Source organism: Macaca mulatta, chromosome 6 (assembly GCF_049350105.2).
Source record: "Macaca mulatta isolate MMU2019108-1 chromosome 6, T2T-MMU8v2.0, whole genome shotgun sequence".
Lineage (NCBI taxonomy): Eukaryota > Metazoa > Chordata > Mammalia > Primates > Cercopithecidae > Macaca > Macaca mulatta.
In genome coordinates this window covers 117216198-117235212 of record NC_133411.1, presented here as the reverse complement: position 1 = coordinate 117235212, position 19015 = coordinate 117216198, and the positions used below count along the sequence as shown (strand labels likewise).

General features: G+C 34.8%; 1 protein-coding gene across 2 annotated transcripts in view; it reads left to right on the top strand.

Moving 5' to 3' along the window:
- FBXL17 (F-box and leucine rich repeat protein 17) overlaps nucleotides 1–19015 on the top strand; it is a 545014-nt gene that overhangs the window by 10916 nt on the left and 515083 nt on the right. For both annotated transcript variants that reach the window (XM_015140531.3, XM_078005091.1), the window contains exons 2-3: nucleotides 3492–3614; nucleotides 6455–6712. In XM_015140531.3, the coding sequence (XP_014996017.3) occupies nucleotides 3492–3614; nucleotides 6455–6712 (381 nt within the window). The remainder of the gene's footprint in view (nucleotides 1–3491; nucleotides 3615–6454; nucleotides 6713–19015) is intronic.

The following is a 19015-nucleotide window of genomic DNA, read 5'->3' as shown; positions in this document are numbered from 1 at the left end:
ATCTGGCTAGAAAGATGGAGTGTCTCTCAGAGATACAGCCACTTGTGCTGCTGTGTGGTTTTGCATGACTGGAGCTGCTTTTATGATAAAATTAAGAAACAGTAGTGGGGATTCCTTGCTTACTTATTGGACCACAGAGTCTTCTTCACCAAATCTTTTGGCAAGAATGGTGGGTTTACTTTTGGGGTCTGTATTGCAGCTCTGCTACTGACATAGCATTTGAGACATAGCCAATAGGGAGAAAAGAGAAAAGGAGAAGAAAGGAAAACCAAAAATGAAGATTCTTCTCACATTCTCTGTCTTGCAGAGGCCCATTTTCCTGGTCCTTTGTCCAGAAAGATAGCTTTTTCTCTGAATTTTTGTTGATATTTACCTCCTGTGCATTTCTGTACAGGGCCACCCTGAATTCCATGCTAGGGGATTAAAGGGGGAAACAAAAAAAAAACCCTAGGAAACTCATCTCTGTTATTGACCATTCTTCAAATTTTGGTACCCTTCCACAATCCGTCACTAACTTTTTAGAGTTTTGAGGTAATTGCTTTTAGTATATTGTTCAGATATTTCAGTTGTAATGTCTGCAAGTGAAAGGCTGTAGTGGGCTTAATACATGTTTGCTGGCATGGGAGACAAATTTGCTAGTGACTTTTATGGTTTTTTTTTTTTTTTTTTTGAGACGGAGTCTTGCTCTGTTGCACAGGCTGGAATGCAATGGTACGATCTTGGCTCACTGCAACCTCCACCTTCCAGGTTCAAATGGTACTCCTGCCTTAGCCTCCTGAATAGCTGGGACTACAGGCACGCGCCATGTCTGGCTAATTTTTGTATTTTAATAGAGACAGAGTTTCACCATTTTGGCCAGGCTGGTCTTGAACTCATGACTTCATGGTCCACCGGCCTCGGCCTCCCAATGGGATTACAGGCGTGAGCCACCATGCCGGGCCACTTTTATGATATTCTGTACTTCTCACTAGACATGTTGGAGGAAAAGCTGGTTGTGAAGGGAACAGGCAGTTGTTTTCCCAAGGCCCAAGATTTAAACATAGTAGAGATTCAAGCTTATACGTCTACAACTTTTGTCCATATAGAGGTAAGTTGTTTCGGTCATAATTATAATTGAAATCATTTATGTATTACAACAAATCCTTGACTAATAGCCTTTAGTTCAACATCATTTTGTTATAATGTTGATGAGAGAAAAAAAAAAAAAACAATTCCTAGCCGGGCCCACTGTCTGTGTAGAGTTTGCATGTTCTCCCCATGCCTGCACATGTTTTCTCTGGGTACTCTGATTTGGTTTCTTCCCACATCGCAAAGCTGTGTACATTAGGTTGTGTATAAGGTGTGCATATGTCTAGATGGTCCTGGTATGAGTGAGTGTAGGTGTGCCCTGTGGTGCATTGGTGCCCTGTCCATTGTTAGTTCCTACTTTGTGCCCTGACCGCTGGTCACCTGCAACCCTGAACTGGAATAATTGGGTAAATAATGATCTTACTTGTTTTTATTAATTTTTTTAAATGTATAGCTCACATTTATTTCAGTGTTTAATCTTATTTAATAATTCCTTTAAATTAGTATCTTTTATATTCAGTTTTATTTGATTGCCTCAAAAGTATCTTCTTAGAGTTAGTTCAATTCTGGTTGCCAGTGTGGCCCACACATGGTATTTGTTGATATAGCTTTTAATTTTCCAAGATTTGTTTTGGCCCTCATCCTGACCCTAATCATCTTTTTATGATGTAACTTTTAAAAATTATTTTTTAGAGTAGATGTTATTTTGGAATAATTTTATTTTTATTGTATATAGTTAAAATATATGGTGTTTCGACATGGAATACTTTTAGATTTATAGAAAAATTGCAATGATAGTACAGAGATTTCCTCTGTATTCCTTATCTAGTGTTGATGAAAGCAGTCAAACTCTGTAAAATATTTGAAGAGATTTACTCTGAGCCACATGTGAGTGATCAGTGGCCTGTGACACAGTCCTCAGGAGATCTTGAGAACATGTGCCCAAGGTGGTTGGGCACAACCTAGTTTTGTACATTTTAGGGAGACACGAGACATAAGACATACATTGGTTCGGTCCAGAAAGGAGGGACAGACTCAAGTCAGGACTTCCAGGTTATAGGTAGTTAAAAGATAAAAGGTTGCATTCTTTTGGGTCTTTTATCAGCCTTTCACTGAATACGTAATTTACACCTGAGGGGGTGTAGAGGCATAATCACTTTTGCCTTAGTCTGACTCAGAGAACCTGCATTTTAATATAAACAGTCTGGCAGAGGAAGCAATCAGATATGCATTTGTCTCAGGTGAGCAGAGGAATGAGCGTGTTCTGTCGTCATTTGTCCCACATCTGTGAAGAGAAGCTATCAATTTACGTGGTCAGGGTGAAATTCAACAGAATTGCTTTAGGGTCAAGATCTTGAGGTTCATAGAGAATTTCCTTGTGGTCAAATTGTGAGGGAAGTACGTAGCTTTTTTTTTTTTTTTTATTTTTTATTTTTTTTAAATCCTTGTAGCTATCTTATTTAGGAATAAAATGGGAGGCAGGCTTGCCTGATGCAGTTCCCACCTTGACTTTTGTCTTTGGCTTAGCAATTTTGGGGTCCCGAGACTTATTTTCCTTTCATACCTGTTTGCTTTCCCTGATTTTATTTTCTTCTGACACTGTGGTACATTTGCCAAAACTATGAAATCAGCATTGGTACATTACTATTAGTTAAACTCCAGTCTTTATGTGGTTTCACCAGTTTTTCCATTAATGTCTTTTTCTGTGCCAAGGATCTAACTGGGTACCATTAGTTGTCATTCTTTCTTAGTCTCCTCTGGACTGTGATACTTTCTTTTTTTTTGTTTGTTTTTCATGACCTTGAATTTTTTGAGGAGTTTTGATTCAGTATTTTGTAGAATGTCCCACATTTGGTATATATATTTTCTTTATTATTAGATTGGGGTTATGGATATTTTGGAAAAGATACCATAAAGGTTAAGTACCTTTCTTATGATTTACTTTTGTTTTTCTTTTTTTCTTAAATCATATATGAAAAGTTCTTGTGGCTCCAAGGTCAAACTGTGAAACTTCAGAGTAATCTCAAGTTTGTCATTCTTTCTTCCCTAGTCTTTTTTCCCTTCCCAGAAAGGTAAATAGTTTTTTTTTTAATTAGTTTTTGGTTTATGCTTTCAATTCTTTGTTGTTGTTGTTGTTTTTTAAATATAAGCAAACACAAAGATGTACATGAACACACATGTCAGTACATGCCTGTTCTCTTCCCCTCCTCTTCTTACAGAAAAGATAACATCAGTTCGTTTTTAGCTCCTATATCATAGTTTCTCTTTAAGGTGGTCTCTTTCAGTGACTTACAGTAATGGCCACTTTTATTCAAGAAGGTTTTCTTTTTAAAAAGTTAACTTTTTCTAACTATAATAGAAACCTTTTCCTGTGCCTTGAAAATGTTTAGCACATATTACATGGTACCATTTTTTATTCACAGATATTTTCCAATTTGTCACTGGACGAGCGTTGCCTTTCTGCATCATTGGTTTGCAAGTACTGGCGTGACCTTTGTTTAGACTTCCAGTTTTGGAAGCAGCTGGATCTTAGTAGTCGTCAGCAGGTATGGAATTGAATTCTAAGTAACAGTCATATGACCTACTCAAAAAATATCTTTATTCCTCTTCAGAAATCTTTACTTTCTTCTTGTTTTTTAAGATAGTTCAAATGACTATAATCTACAGTTTCGTGCTTTTGTAGTTTTTTGTGTATATGATTTCAAGTTAAAGCTAGATTCTCATAGTAAACAAGATGGTTTTTCATGTAGATTGGTAATTTAGGGTTGCTTTTTAATTCTTTTTGTCTTTGTCTTTTTCCATTACCTTTTCAAAAACTTATTAAAGTTCTTTCTGTGGGAGATCATATTACAAATAGTTTAATAGTAGAAAATGATGGCAAACATTTTTGTAGCACTGCCTCTGTGCTGTGTACTGTTCTAAGGACTTTATACATATTAATTCATTTGATCCACCCAACAACTCTGTGAGTATATACTATTATTTTTTCTGGTTTACAGATGAAGAAATGGAAGTAAAATGGGCTACGATAACCTTTTTTTTTTTCCTTAACTTTCCTTTTGGTGGACTTTCTACTCTTCCTGTTGCTTAGCTGCCTAATGTGTTTTATAGGGGCATAAATTAGGAAAAAAGAGTTTGTAGTGTTTATTGCAAACAGTTTTTTGGACTTGTTAGATTCCATTTTTAAAACTTGATGACATTTGGCATTAGAAGTTTGTAAAAATATCAATAAGAATAGCATTTTATTGAAGTACTAAACCTGGTCTAAGTTCTGCCGTGGTATATTACTACTGGTGTGCTGATAAATGTTTAGCAACTGGCTTTAGAAAAAGCCCTGATTTGTAATATTTGCCAATTTCTATTACATAAAAACTCCCACCATGACCAGTGTCAAGCTACACGTTATGCCATTGAATGCAGATTTGGAAAGAGGGGCACACTATAAACTCTTGTGAGTTGCTACGAGCCAGCTCCAGCACACTGGTAGTGTATGTGTTTGTGTGTGTGTAACACACACTTTAACCCAGTTAAGCAAGCTCACAAGGATTTGTGTGTAAGTTGTTCCCTTTCTGTTTTTCTGCTTCATTGGTAAGAGATTAAAACAATTAAGATAATTGTTATTTACCTGCTTGGGTTCATGATATTTATGTCCAAGGAAAATGGTGAGGGAGTTAGTTGTGGGCAGTAGAATGGAGAGCAGATATGTGTAAAGCAATCTATTGACTTGCTGCATCATTGCTCTTGAATGTTTGAGTTATTTATTATGAACTCAGACTAAGAATAGCTTCCTCTTCCACCCCCAACCCCTTCCCCACCCAGCACGCTGCTGGTAGTAAGGTGTGGAGATGAAAAAGTAAAAAATAAAAGGAGAGGTATGTCAGAGTTTTAACTTTTCTGAGAACTGTGTTTATGTTGTTTCCAACAAGTGTAAACAAAGATAGTTTTATCTTTGGCTCTTACTCCAAGTGCTACTTAACAGTGTAGTTCTTTCCTTCTATTCTACATTTCATTTGCGTTTTCTGTCTCCATTATTTTTACTGAAAGGACTTGAATAACGTTAACTTTGTTTTGTATTTTGGAAATGTGGTGATTGGTCACAGAATATGTATAGGCTAGTTTTAAAACAAAAATTCAGATGACCATCTGAATTTTTCACTAGATGAATTGAGTCTTCTGTGAAAAGCTTTTTGATGTGGACATTTCTATATAGTCTTTGGTGTTTTGATATGCAAAATAGTATATTTTCTAACCTATGAATTATATGTGAGGTACTGAACAGAAACAGTAAAAGATTAAAAAACTTATGTGCTGTGGTATCATCTGATATTAAGTATAAAAGTAAAGATTCATATAACATTATTACTGATGTATACTATTTCATGGGTTACAAATGGAAAGTGAAACATTGAAAATCTCAATATAGTTTTGTTTGTGGTGAGTTTTTGCTGAATTTGAATTTTCCCACTAAGGATAGATTTTTAGGCTTTTAATGAAATGAATACATATCCTTTGTTGGTGTTTTCTGATACCACTTCTGACATCAAGTATGTGGAGTTTTTCCACACTAACAAATAATTTTCTGACACTAACTGGTTGTACAACAATTTAATTCAGCTAACTCCCAGAGGTATCATTGAGTTTAAGGGCTCAGTCCCACAAGACTAGCCACACTTCAGATGTCAGTTGCAAGTCCCAGAAGCCACCTGAACTTCTCACTGACAAATTATAAACTTGTGAGTCCCTTAATTTCTTTCTCGGTTTTGATAGTTAGCCACAACTATTCACAGAATTGTGGAAAATACTTATTATATTTACTGGCTTATTATAAAAGATATAGCATATAGCTTAGAGCCAGCCAACTGGAAGAGATGCAGAAGGCAGGGTATGGAATATACCTCCCTCTCAGCACTGTGATGTGTTTACCATCTGAATCTCTGTCATTTGAGTTTCTATAACCCAATTTCCAGCTTCCGTCCTCTCCTGTAAGTAGTGCTGAAAGTAATCACCCTTTAATCAAAGGTTTAGTTTTTCTGGTAAACAGTCCCCATCCTGAAGCCATCTAGGCGTCCCACTCTAAGTCACTTCATTAGTATGAACTCAGGTGTGGTCTAAAGGGCTTGTTATAAATAACTAAAGAAATTCTATTGCTTAGGAGATTCCAAGAGTTTTGGGAAATCTGTGGCAAGAATTTGGAACAAAGACCAAATACAATATTTTTATTATACCAAATTCTTGTTATGCTTCAATATTAAGATGGTTTCTCTTTTGATTGTATTGTTCATGCTGTAATCTAATTAGTATATTGTTTATTGTGGAGCATTTAAATAATGGAAAATAAATTTTTGTTTTTAGCAAAAGTTTAAATTTATTACTTTTTCTCTTCCAGGTCACTGATGAATTATTGGAAAAAATTGCATCAAGAAGTCAGAATATAATTGAAATCAACATTTCTGATTGTCGCAGTATGTCTGATACTGGCGTATGTGTTCTAGCATTTAAATGTCCTGGACTTCTTAGGTATACAGCCTACAGGTGTAAACAACTTTCTGACACCTCTATTATTGCGGTTGCCTCTCACTGTCCTTTACTTCAGAAAGTGCATGTAGGCAACCAGGACAAACTTACTGATGAAGGACTCAAGCAGGTAAATTTTAGCATTTATAAAGTGATTTTACTTGAATTAATTCAAAATGTTTTCTAGCAACATTTTAAATGGTTATGTTAAAAATAATTCCCAGAGACTCAAGTGAGTCATCTTTTTTACCTATTAATGAATATTTGTTTAGATTAGTTAACTAGAGTGCCATGGTTATAATCAGTAAATTAACTGCTGTGTTTTGTAGTGAGAGCCTGAACTTCTGTGACCAGCCATTTTATAAATTTATGCTTTTGTTACTTAAATTTTTTTTACCACATTTTGCTTTGGGCAACTGCATAGTTTGGGTCAGCATGAGGTTTTAAAAATTAACTTTTAATTCCCCTTTTATTATACTAGATGACATATATACTTAAATATCTAAATGTTGAAGGGATAAATGGAAGTCCAAATTGAAGATTATAAAAGTTAGAACAAAGGGCTAATTACCTATATTTGGTACAATAAGGGGTTAAAAATAGTATTATGCATACTTTCTGTTAATTACACTTCCTTTGGAAATGGCATTTAAGGTTTCTTGGCTCAGAGTGGATTATTTATTCAGCAGATGAATATCCTTAAATTTAAACCTTATACATGAATTAACTGAAAGCTTGGTATAAGAAGAAATTTGGGAAGACTCTATCCTAAATAGTGAGTACTGAGTGTGTCAGTACAACTTATATATTAAGAATGTTACCAACTTATAAGGGAGCCTATTTTGTTTGCAAAGGCATATTGTGCAAAAAGACTTACTTGTTTTAATATTTTTCTTGATTCATTTCTGCTATGTACAGGATTATTTACTAGCAAAGCATTTCATGAAGTTCTTAAACATATTAAATTTTTTATGAAGAAATATATATTTTGTGTGTATAGCATGATTTTATTTACTTTGATGGAAATTTCTCAGCAATTTATATTTCACAATGAAACATTTCAAAAAGGTGTATGTATTTATTAAGAACTGGAATAAATCTATTTCATATTTAATTCTGATATAACACAAATAGGTAATAGTTTAGCAGACTTCTTAGGGTATACCTAGTAATTTTTGTGAAAAAGAGTAAGATTGTAGTCATGGTTGAAGTAGAGAAGGAGCAAAATTTAATATGCCAATCAAGTATTATGAATTTATCTTATATTTACAACTTTGAGAGTAATCATGGAAATCTTCCCTAGAATGTGAGGTGTTTTGGAGCCTGTTACTTAGATGTTTCCTTCAGATATTTATGGTTTCTGAATTATGAATTAGTTACATGTGAGGTAGTATTCTGATAAAAGTAGCAAAACAATCAAATTTTTTTCCCCTTAGGTAGTTTTCTTCGTAAGTAATTACGTAGGATCTCATTGCAGTGTGGAGAATATTTTCCTATACTTAAGACTGCTGTAGCAGGGTATGTTTGATTTCATAATAGACTCTCTCCTCTGATGGAATAGTGTTATGGGTATAGTAGAAAGAGAATTGCTTTCATATATACATAAAATAGAAATTAAGTTTTATGAAACAATACATATCCTTATGTGCAATGCACATTGATATTATCTGTTCTGTTCTATTATGTTAAATGTTGGCCTTGACCCATTCACTAAATTAATTTTATGACCTAGTGATATTTCATAAATCCAACTATGGATTTGTATTATGGTTTTAGTAAACTAACAATGTTATGTTAAAATGTATAATAGAGTTACAAAAGCCAAAGAGGGAACTAGCCATAATTGATGACTTACCTGGGACTGTTATTTTTTCTTGAACTCATTAATTTAGCAATTGACTGAATTTTTGATTCTACAGATTAAGTTGTTGCAGGGTTCTGTTTTTTTCCTCTTCTGTCAGTAAAAATTGACAAATGTTTTAGAATGATATATGTAAATTTTATTGATAATTTCTTTAAAATATATTTTCTTTATAACTGCTATAATTTTGATTGACTTTAGCGGATACCAAGTATGTGTGCCTTTTGAATTCTGTCAGTTTGTTTACAAAAAGAGTTGCTTAAAGCATTTCAATTTGGAGCTCTAATAGATGTAGACTCTAATGTTTTAAATATCGGATTCTGCTTAACAATATTTCTTAAACATGGTGAAGCACCTAAAAAAGGCTGGTTTTGGCTGAATACTATCCTCTTTGTGAAATACCACCCTGAAATATTTATATTTTATGTTCGTAATAGTTACTCAAAATAATTTAACCAGTGGAATGTGTTTCTATTATATATATATCTTTTAAAACTACAATCATGTATCTAGGGGAAAAATCTATTTAGGAATAAGAGGCTGTTTCAATTTTCTGAAGTTTTGTTATCATCTAGCACTTGCCAGCAAACAAACGATAATTGTAGTCAAAGTATTAAAATGTATCTAAGAAATTTTATACATTAAGTTACTATTTTATGTGACTTAAATATTTGCAGTTTTAGCAATTTAACATTCCAACTCATAGTGAGCAGTAGAAATTTCTGGAAATAAGTCACTGTAGGCTTTTTTCAGAAAAAATGGTGCAAAAATAATAAATGTTACATTGCTAAATTTTGAAATCTGGCTATACTATCAATTTTTAGGTCTTTAAAAATAACTATGTAGAGTACTATCAGGAAAATGTTGGAGCAGGCAGCTCCAAAACCCTACCTCTCCATAAAAACATTGAAAAACAAGCCTAAACTATCAGATCCAACTTTGTCAGAACTCTGGAAATGTCAAAGGTTTATAGTAACCAAAGAAATGCTGAGGCAAGAAAAAGGCAACTGAAAGGTGGAAGGAATACTTTGTGGCTTTTTTACTTGCCTGTGCCTCACCCCTTCCCCAGCTTGGCAACAGTCTTGAAGATGACAGTCCACATTCCCAGTGTGGGCCCAGATCCCTGGTTCCAGAGGGAGCAAAGCAGACCTTATTTGCAGATTATTTGTTTGTCTGATCAACCTACTTGAGAGCTATTTGAAGGGCTGATGCAGATGCCTATATATCTGTTTTACCTAATTTAGAACCCAGTCAGGGAGGAAAATTGTGGGCATTGGTTGAACACATTATAAAGCAAATGAAAAAAACTTGCTTTTGGGCAAGCTTCTTTGGGCAATAGATTATGGTGAGACATACAATTGACCTAGGAAAAAGAGCCTGGGAGAGAGTTTTTTATTATTTTTGTTTTGAAATTAGGACAATCAGCCTCAGTGTACAGAAGGGAATTTAGAAAGCTGCATGCATGCCCAGGGCAGGACATATGTTCAGGAAAGACCTAAGAAGACCATAAAGTTTATCACTGTGTGCTTGCTAGGCCCAGTACAAGCAGTAAGTAAAGGCCAAGGCAGAGTTGTGAATGGTATGGCTAAGTCTTAAAGGAATATCCCAGCACAGCGCCAGTCTGCAAAGACTAGGATAAGTGCTTTTGTTTTTTTGTTTTAGTTTTGTTTTTAAGCTTTGACATCCAAGGAAATCTCTTTCAAAATGCTGGCTGAATGCAAGCTAAGCCTTGATTAATCAAAAACAGTGAAGCGTAGGGAGGTGGGGAGAATCTAATTTCCCAAGTTACCACGTTATAATCTAATGTTTTAGTATTTAGTTTTCAACAAGAAATTACAAGGCATGTGAAGAAAAAAGTATTGCTCATTAAAACAAAAAAGAATAAATAGAACCCATTCTTGAGGAAGCCTGGACATTGGATTTACTAGATAAAGATTTTAAATCCATTATCTGAAATATGCTCAAAGACATAAAGGAAACCATGGCCAAAGAACTGAAGGAAATTAGGAAAATAATGTATGAACAAATAGAGAATATCAATGAAGAGCTAGAAATTATGGAAAAAACCAAATAGAAATTCTGGAGCTGAGAAGTACAATAACTGAAATAAAAAATTTACCAGAGGGATTCAAGAGCTGATGTGAGCAGGTGGAAGAAAGAATAAGTGAACCTGAAGATAGGACAACTGAATTTATTGAGTCTAAGAAACAGAAAAAAGAGTGAAGAAAGGTAAGTAGAGCCTAAGAGATGGGTGGGACATCCATCAAGCAGAAGAGCATTCACATTTTAGTAATTCCAGAAGGAAAGGAGAAATAAAAGGGGCAAGAAGAATATTTGCAGCAATAATGACCCAAATTTCCAAAATTTGGTGGAAGGTATGCATCTATACATTCAAGAAACTCAACAAACTCAGGTAGGATAATGTCAAAAAGATACAAACTGAGACACATTATAGTCTAATGTGTCAAAGACACATTCTTGAAAAGACAGAATCTTGAAAGCAGCAAAAGATAAGTGACTCATCACATACAAGCACTTCTCAATAAGATTTACAACTGTTTTATCATCAGAAACTATGGAAGCCAGAAAGCTGTGGGCTAACAATATTTAAAGTGTCAAAAGAAAAAAAAAGTCAAGCAAGAATTCTGTATCTGTCAAAACTATTAAAGAATAGGGGGCCACTCAAGGGGACATTAAGATATTTCCAGATAAGCAAAAGCTAAAGGAGTTTGTTACTAATAGATCTGCCCTACAAGAAATGCTCCTGGGAGTTCTGCAGGCTGAAATAAGATACTACATGGTAAATGAAAGTCGTATGAAGGATAAAGAAAACTGATAAAAGTAACTACATAGAGGTTGAAAGGATGGAAAAAGATATTCCACACCAGAAGAGAGCTAGAATAGCTGTTTTATTATAAAAAAACAAAACAAAACAAAACAGATTTTAAGTCCAAAGGGATCCAAGAGACAAAGAGAATTATTGTATATTGATAAATATATAATATTAATCTGTCAGGAAGATACAGCAATTATAACCACGTATGTACCTAACAACAGAATCCCTAAAATATATATAGCAAAAATTGAAAGACTTGGAGAGAGGAATAGACAGTTGTACATTAATCATTTGAGACTTAAGTAATTCGCTTTCAATAGTGAATAGCACAACCAGGAAGAAGATTAACAAAGAAGTAGAGGATGAACAGTGCCATGAACCCATTGCACCTAGCAGATATGTACAGTACACTCAAGAACAGAAGAATACACATTCTTCTCAAGTGCACATGGAACAGTCTCACAAATAGACCATATGTTTGATCACAAAACAAGTTTTATACATTTAAAAAAGATTGAAATCATTCAGTGTGTCTTCCCTAACCATAATGGAATGAAACTAGAAATCAATAATAGAAGGAAAATTGGAAAATACTCAGATATGTAGAAATTAATTAACAGAGCCTTGCAAAACCAATGGATTATAGAAGAAATTACAAAGGAAATTAGAAAATATCTTGAGATGAGTGAAAATGAAAGCACAACATTCCAAAACTCAAGGGATGTAGCAAAAGCAGTGCTTAGAGGGAAGTTTATAGCTGTAAAAGCTTACATTAAAAAAGAAGATCTGAAAGCAGTAATCAAAGCGTACACCTTGAGAAAGAAGAGCAGACTAAACCCAAAGTTCGTGGAGGGAAGGAAACAATGATCAGAGCAGAGATAAACATGATAGAGGACAGAAAAGCTATAGAAAAAAAAATTACTGAAAACCAAACTAGGTTCTTTGAAAAGATTTGAAAAAACCCTGACAAACTTTTAACTAGATTGACTAAGAAAAAAATACTCAAATTAGTAAATCATAAATGAAAGAGTAGACATTACTACTGACTTTATAGAAATAAAAGGATTGCGTGAGAAAACTATGAATAACTGCATACCAACAAATTGGATAGCCTAGATGAAATCGAAAAATTTCTAGAGGTACAGAAACCAGAAAAACTGACCCAAGAAGTAGAAATTCTGAGTTCCAGCTACTTAGGAGCCTGAGGCAGGAGGATTGCTTGGGCCCAGGAGGTTGAGGCTATATTCACTGCACTGCAGCTAGGGCAATATAGCAAGATTCCATCTCTTAACAAAAAAGAAAAAGGTAGAAAATCAGAATATATTTGTAAAAAATAAGGAAATTGAATTAGTTAAAAAAAATTTCCAATGAAGAAAGACTAAGGATCATAGCTTTAGTGATGAATGTTTTCAAATATTTAAAGAAGAATTAACACCAGTCCTTCTCAAACTCTTTCAAAAAAAATTGAAGAGGAGGCAAAACTTCCTAACTTATTCTGTGGGGTCAGCATTATCTTGATTCTGAAGCCAGCCCAAGACCCTACAAAAATGAAACTGCAAAACAAACAGAAAACAGCTACAGACAAGTATCTCTAATGAGTATGTAAAAATCTTCAAAATGCTAGCACACTGAATTCAGCCCCAGATTAAAAGGATTCGACACCATGACCTACTATGATCTATCCAAGGAGTACAAGGGTGGCTCAACATACAAATATCGATCGATGTAATATACCACATAAAGAGAATGAAAGGAAAAAAAAACATCTTAATTGGTGTGCAAAAGCATTTAAGTGAAATAAGCAGCCTCTCTTGAAAAAGCAAAACAAAACAACCTATCAAACTAGGAATAGAGTGATGCTTCCTCAACATAATAAAGACCATATGTGACAAACCCACAGCTGACATATTTAGTGATAAAAGATGGACAACTTTTCCCTTAAGATCAAGAATAAGACAAGTATGCCTGCTTTTGGCAATCCTGTTTTACATTGTGCTGGAAGTTCTAAGGAGCAATTTCGCAAGAAAAAGAAATAAAATGCTTCCAAATTGGAAAGGAAGAAGTAAAACTATTTGTATTTGAAGATGACATTATTTTATGAATGGAAAACCCTCAGGAAACCACAAAAAAACCCATTTGAACTAATAAATGATTTCAGCAGAGTGCCAGGATACAAAATCAAGATACCATAAATCAGTTGTATTTCTGCACACCCCAAAAGAAATAGAATCCAAACGATTTCGTTTACAACAGCATCCAAAACTATAAATTTCCCTTTAAACACTGCTTTTGCTGTATCTCATAAATTTTGATAGTTTTATTTTTATTTTCATTTAGTTCAAAATGTTTTAAAATTTCTTCTGAAGTTTCTTCTTTGACCCATGTGTTATTAAGAAACGTGTCATTCGTGTATACCTATGTAACAAACCTGCACGTTGTGAACATGTACCCTAGAACTTAAAAGTATTATTTTTAAAAAAGTGTTATTTGAATCGCTAAGTGTTTTGGGAGTATTTTTGTCATTTTCCTGTAATTGATTTTTATTTTATTTCTATTGTAGTCTGAGAGCAGACATTGTATAATTTTATTCTTTTAAATTTGCGAATGTGTGTTTTATGGCCTGGAATGTGGTCTGTCTTGGTGAATATTCCATGTGAGTCAGAGGAGAATGTGTGTTCTACTACTGGATGAAGTGGTCTCTAGATGTCCATTATATCCAGTCAATTAATGGTTTTATTGAGTTGAACTATGTCTTTACTAATTTTCTGCCTGTTGGATCTTTCCATTTCAGGTAGAAGGATATTAAGGTCTCTAACAGTGAATTTATCCATTTTACCTTGTAGTTCTAACAGTTTTTGCTTCACATATTCTGACACTCTTTTGTGAGATGAATACATGTTAAGGATTATTATGTCTTCCTGGAGTATTGTCCCTTTTATCATTATGTATGTCCCTCTTTATCCCTGATAACTTTTCTTCTTCTAAAGTCTGCTCTGTCTGAAGTTACTATAGCTATTCTCAGTTTTATTTTAGTTAATAATTGTAATTCTTCTTTAAGCATTTCTGAAGGATTGCTTTTAAGTACTTTTTCTCTCATTTACAACTCTCTTAATTTACAGTTTTATTCACTGTCCAGATCACTTTTGAATTCATTGAAATATTGAAATTTTGTTTGCTGCCTAATTTTTGTGAATACTCTTTTGACTTTCAAAAGCCTTTTAAAAGAGGAGTTTTGGGTTCATTTCAAAATTGAGAAATTTTGCATATTTCCTACATACTCCTATTCCTCACATGCATAGCCCCTCCCATTATCAGTATCCCCCACCGGAGTGATACATTTATTATAATTGATAAATCTTCATTGATATATCATTATTTCCAAAGCCCATAATTTATGTTAGAGTTCACTCTTGGTATTGTACATTCTATGAGTTTGGACAATATATAATGACATATATCTACCATTATAGATACAGTATATAGTATTTTCGCTGCTGTGTTCTGCCTATTTATTCACTCCTCCCCTCTAACTCTTGGCAACCCCTAATGTTTTTATTGTCTTTGTAAACTCTTCCAAAATGTTTATGATTCCAGTTGGAATCATGTAGTATGTAACCCCTTTAGATTGGATTCGTTCACTTAGTAGTATGCAGTTAAGGTTCTTGCATGTCTTTTCATAGCTTATTTATTTTTAGCAATGAATAATATCCTATTGCCTGTTACGTACCACAAGTTTGTCCATTCAAATACTGAAGGACATTTTGGGCATGTCCAAGTTCTGGTAATTATAAATAAAACTACTATAAACTTCTGTGTGCAGGTTTTTGCATGGGCATAATTTTTCAGCTTTTTTCGGTAAAAACCAAGGTGCATGATTGCTGGATCATGTGGTAAGAGTCTTCAGCTATAATAATGAATTCATTTATTTCTCCTTCTAGGATCTGTCATTTTTTACTTCACATATTCTGATGCTCTGTTGTTAGGTACATATGCTTTAAAGATTTCTAAGTTTTTTTGGAGTGTTCACTCCTTTATCATGATATCATGTCCCCCTTTATCGCTGATAACATTCTTTGCTTTGAAGCCTGCTCTGTCTGAAATTAATATAGCTACTTCTGCTTTCTTTTGATTAGTATTAATGTGGCATATCTTTCTTCATTCATTTACTTTTAATTTATATATTTCTGTCTATTTAAAGTAGATTTCTTGTAGACAACATAGAGTTGGGTCTTGTTTTTTTGATCCATTTTGACAATCTTTTAATTGTTGTTTTTAGACCACTGATGTTTAAAGAGATTATTTCTGTAGTTGAATTAATATCTACCATATCTGTTCATGTTTACTATTTGTTCCCCTAGTTCTTTGCTAATATTTTTGTCTTCCATGCTTTTTCTGCCTTTTGTGTTTTTTTTTTCTTTTTTATTTATTTATTTATTATTATTATTATACTTTAAGTTCTAGGGTACATGTGCATAACGTGCAGGTTTGTTACATATGTATACTTGTGCCATGTTGGTGTGCTGCACCCATCAACTCGTCAGCACCCATCAACTCGTCATTTACATCAGGTATAACTCCCAATGCAATCCTTCCGCCCTCCCCGCTCCCCATGATAGGCCCCGGTGTATGATGTTCCCCTTCCCGAGTCCAAGTGATCTCATTGTTCAGTTCCCACCTATGAGTGAGAACATGCGGTGTTTGGTTTTCTATTCTTGTGATAGTTTGCTAAGAATGATGGTTTCCAGCTGCATCCATGTCCCTACAAAGGACACAAACTCATCCTTTTTGATGGCTGCATAGTATTCCATGGTGTATATGTGCCACATTTTCTTAATCCAGTCTGTCACTGATGGACATTTGGGTTGATTCCAAGTCTTTGCTATTGTGAATAGTGCCGCAATGAACATACGTGTGCATGTGTCTTTATAGCAGCATGATTTATAATCCTTTGGGTATATCCCCAGTAATGGGATGGCTGGGTCATATGGTACTTCTAGTTCTAGATCCTTGAGGAATTGCCATACTGTTTTCCATAATAGTTGAACTAGTTTACAATCCCACCAACAGTGTAAAAGTGTTCCTATTTCTCCACATCCTCTCCAGCACCTGTTGTTTCCTGACTTTTTAATGATACTCGAAATTTTAAATATTTCACTCTACCTTCTTCTTGATTGCATGGTTTCTAAGGAAAAGTTAGATATAATTTTTATTTTTGCCCCTCTGTAGGTAAGGTGTTTTTATCCTCTGGCTTCTTTCTAGATTTCTTACTTTTTCTTTTTTTTTTTTAACCTTTGATTTCTTGTAGTTTGAAAATGATATGCCTCCTAGGTGTAGTTTTTAGTTTGTTTGTTTGCAGTTTTCCTTCATGCTATTCTCTGAACTTCTTGGGTCTATAGTTTGGTATCTGATATTAATTTGGGTAAATTATTAGTCATGAGTGCTTCAAACGTTTTTCTGTTCCTGTCTCCCTTGTCTTAGTATTCACTTTTCACTTATGTTATACTTTTTGTAGTTGTTCTCTGGTTCTTAGATACTGTGTTCATTTTTATTCAGTCTTTTTTCTCCTGATTTTCAGTTTTGGAACTTTCTGTTATATTCTCAAACTCAGACTTTTTCCTTAACCATGTCCGGTCTACTAATGTATATTTTTATAGTGCTTATTGGTGCTTGCATGTTGTCTACTTTTCCCATTAAAGCTCTTAGCATATTAATCATAGTTTTAAAAAATTTCTGGTCTGGTAATTTCAACATTTCTGCCATATCTGACTCTGGTTCTGATGCTTTTTTCAGTCTCTTGAAATTGTCTTTTCCTTGTTAGTATGCCTTTTAATTTTTCATTGAAATGTGGACACGATGCACAGGTTGCGTGTCCTTAATTCAAAACTCCAAAATCCAGTATGTTCCAAATTGGAAACTTTTTGAGTGCTGACATGGCACTCAAAGGAAATACGCATTGGAACAGTTCAGATTTTGGATTTTCAGATTAAGCTTGCTCAACTGATAAATGTAGTGCAAATATTCAAAAATCTGAAAAAATCCAAAAATTAAAACGCCTCTGGTCCCAAACATTTTGGATAAGGGATACTCAACCTATACTGGGAAATGCAACTTTCCTAAATGGGCCTTTAGTAATATAGTGGTTAGGTGTGGGGAGACGGGAAATGATCTATAGTTTTAGGATTAGGTTTTAATTTTTTGGCAAGTCTGTGCCACTGGGCTACCTTTACTAGTGTTTCTTTTTTTCCCCTTATGCTTAGGTGGGCTAGGATGGCTAGAGAGGGCTGGAGTTTGGTATGTCCCTTTCCTTACATGGAAGGCTATAGCTGGCTGGAGTTCAATATTTTCCTTCCCCTAGGAAGGTTAGGCTTTGACAAAACTCCCACAGGTTAGGCTCTGGTAAAATAGTTCCTCCTGAGGACAGACCTTGTTAAGAATAATAGAATCCTCTGGCATATTTCAAAATGGTTACTTTTGTCCTCTCACTGTTGTATGCATGAGGTGATTTCTCCAGTATTCACCGTGAAGACCTGGTAGAGCTCCTGTAGATAAAACTCACAAAAGCATGAGTATTGTCTTATAACTAGGTCCCCCTGGAATTTTTAATTATCAGGATTATCCATGCTGTGCCTCAAGTATTTTGGCAAATGCAGAGTTTAGATTTTCCTACTCTAGTGCTGGTTCCTGCTGAGGGTTCTGGTAGTAGTTTCTCTTCTGGTGAGTAGTAGTTCTCTGTATCTGCCTGTCTCTGCAGTTTTGTGGCAGTGGTTTGGTCTGTGTCTTCATTTCTCTGATGGATCTAAAAAGAATTGTTAATTTTTCAGTGTGTTTAGCTTTTTATTTTTTAGAGCAGAGTGGCAACTTCTAAACTCCTTACATGCCAGACTGAAAACCAGAAATCTTTTCTTTTAAAGCAAGCATTATAGTTACTGAATGATCATCCTTATCTTGTTTATGTTCAGTTTTATGCTTTATTATGTGGAAAGCCCAAGATATTTCCCAAATCCCTCTAACTTGGATGGTCTAGGATAGGCCTTATTCTAGGCATAGTTCTTGCTCCCAGGGTACCATCTTTTTGGTGTCTCAGCTGGACGCCAGGGCACTTACGAGGATTTCTCCCTTTTGACAGGGTAGAGTTCCAGTGTCTCTAGCACTTTCTTCCTGGATAGATAATTTTTTACTTAAAAAAGTTGTATTCGGCTAGGCGCAGTGCCTCACGCCTGTAATCCCATCACTTTGGAACGCTGAGGCAGGCGGATCATGAGGTCAGGGGTTTGAGACCAGCCTGGCCAACATAGTGAAACCCCGTCTCTACTAAAAATACAAAAATTAGCTGGGGCGTTTGTAGTCCCAGCTACTTGGGAGGCTGAGGCAGGAGAACTGCTTGAAACTGGAAGGCAGAGGTTGCAGTGAGCTGAGATCGCGCCACTGCACTCCAGCCTGGGCGAAAGAGCAAAACTCCATCTCCAAAAGAAAAAGACTTGTGCTCTATTTCTATGGTTTTTAGATAGAGTACTAATTGTGCTAGATTTAAGGCATCCTAATGGTTATGCTTTTGTAGGGTTTGGTTGATGCCCTCTGAATGTTTTTCTGTGGGTCATAGACAAATACAACATTGAGAAATTTAAAGACTGTAAGCCAAATTGTAAGTATATCAGTTATAATGACTGACTTTACAATGCTGGGATAGTCTGGAACTTAGGACATTTATGGATGGTGTAATGGTGTTTAGTGCAGAT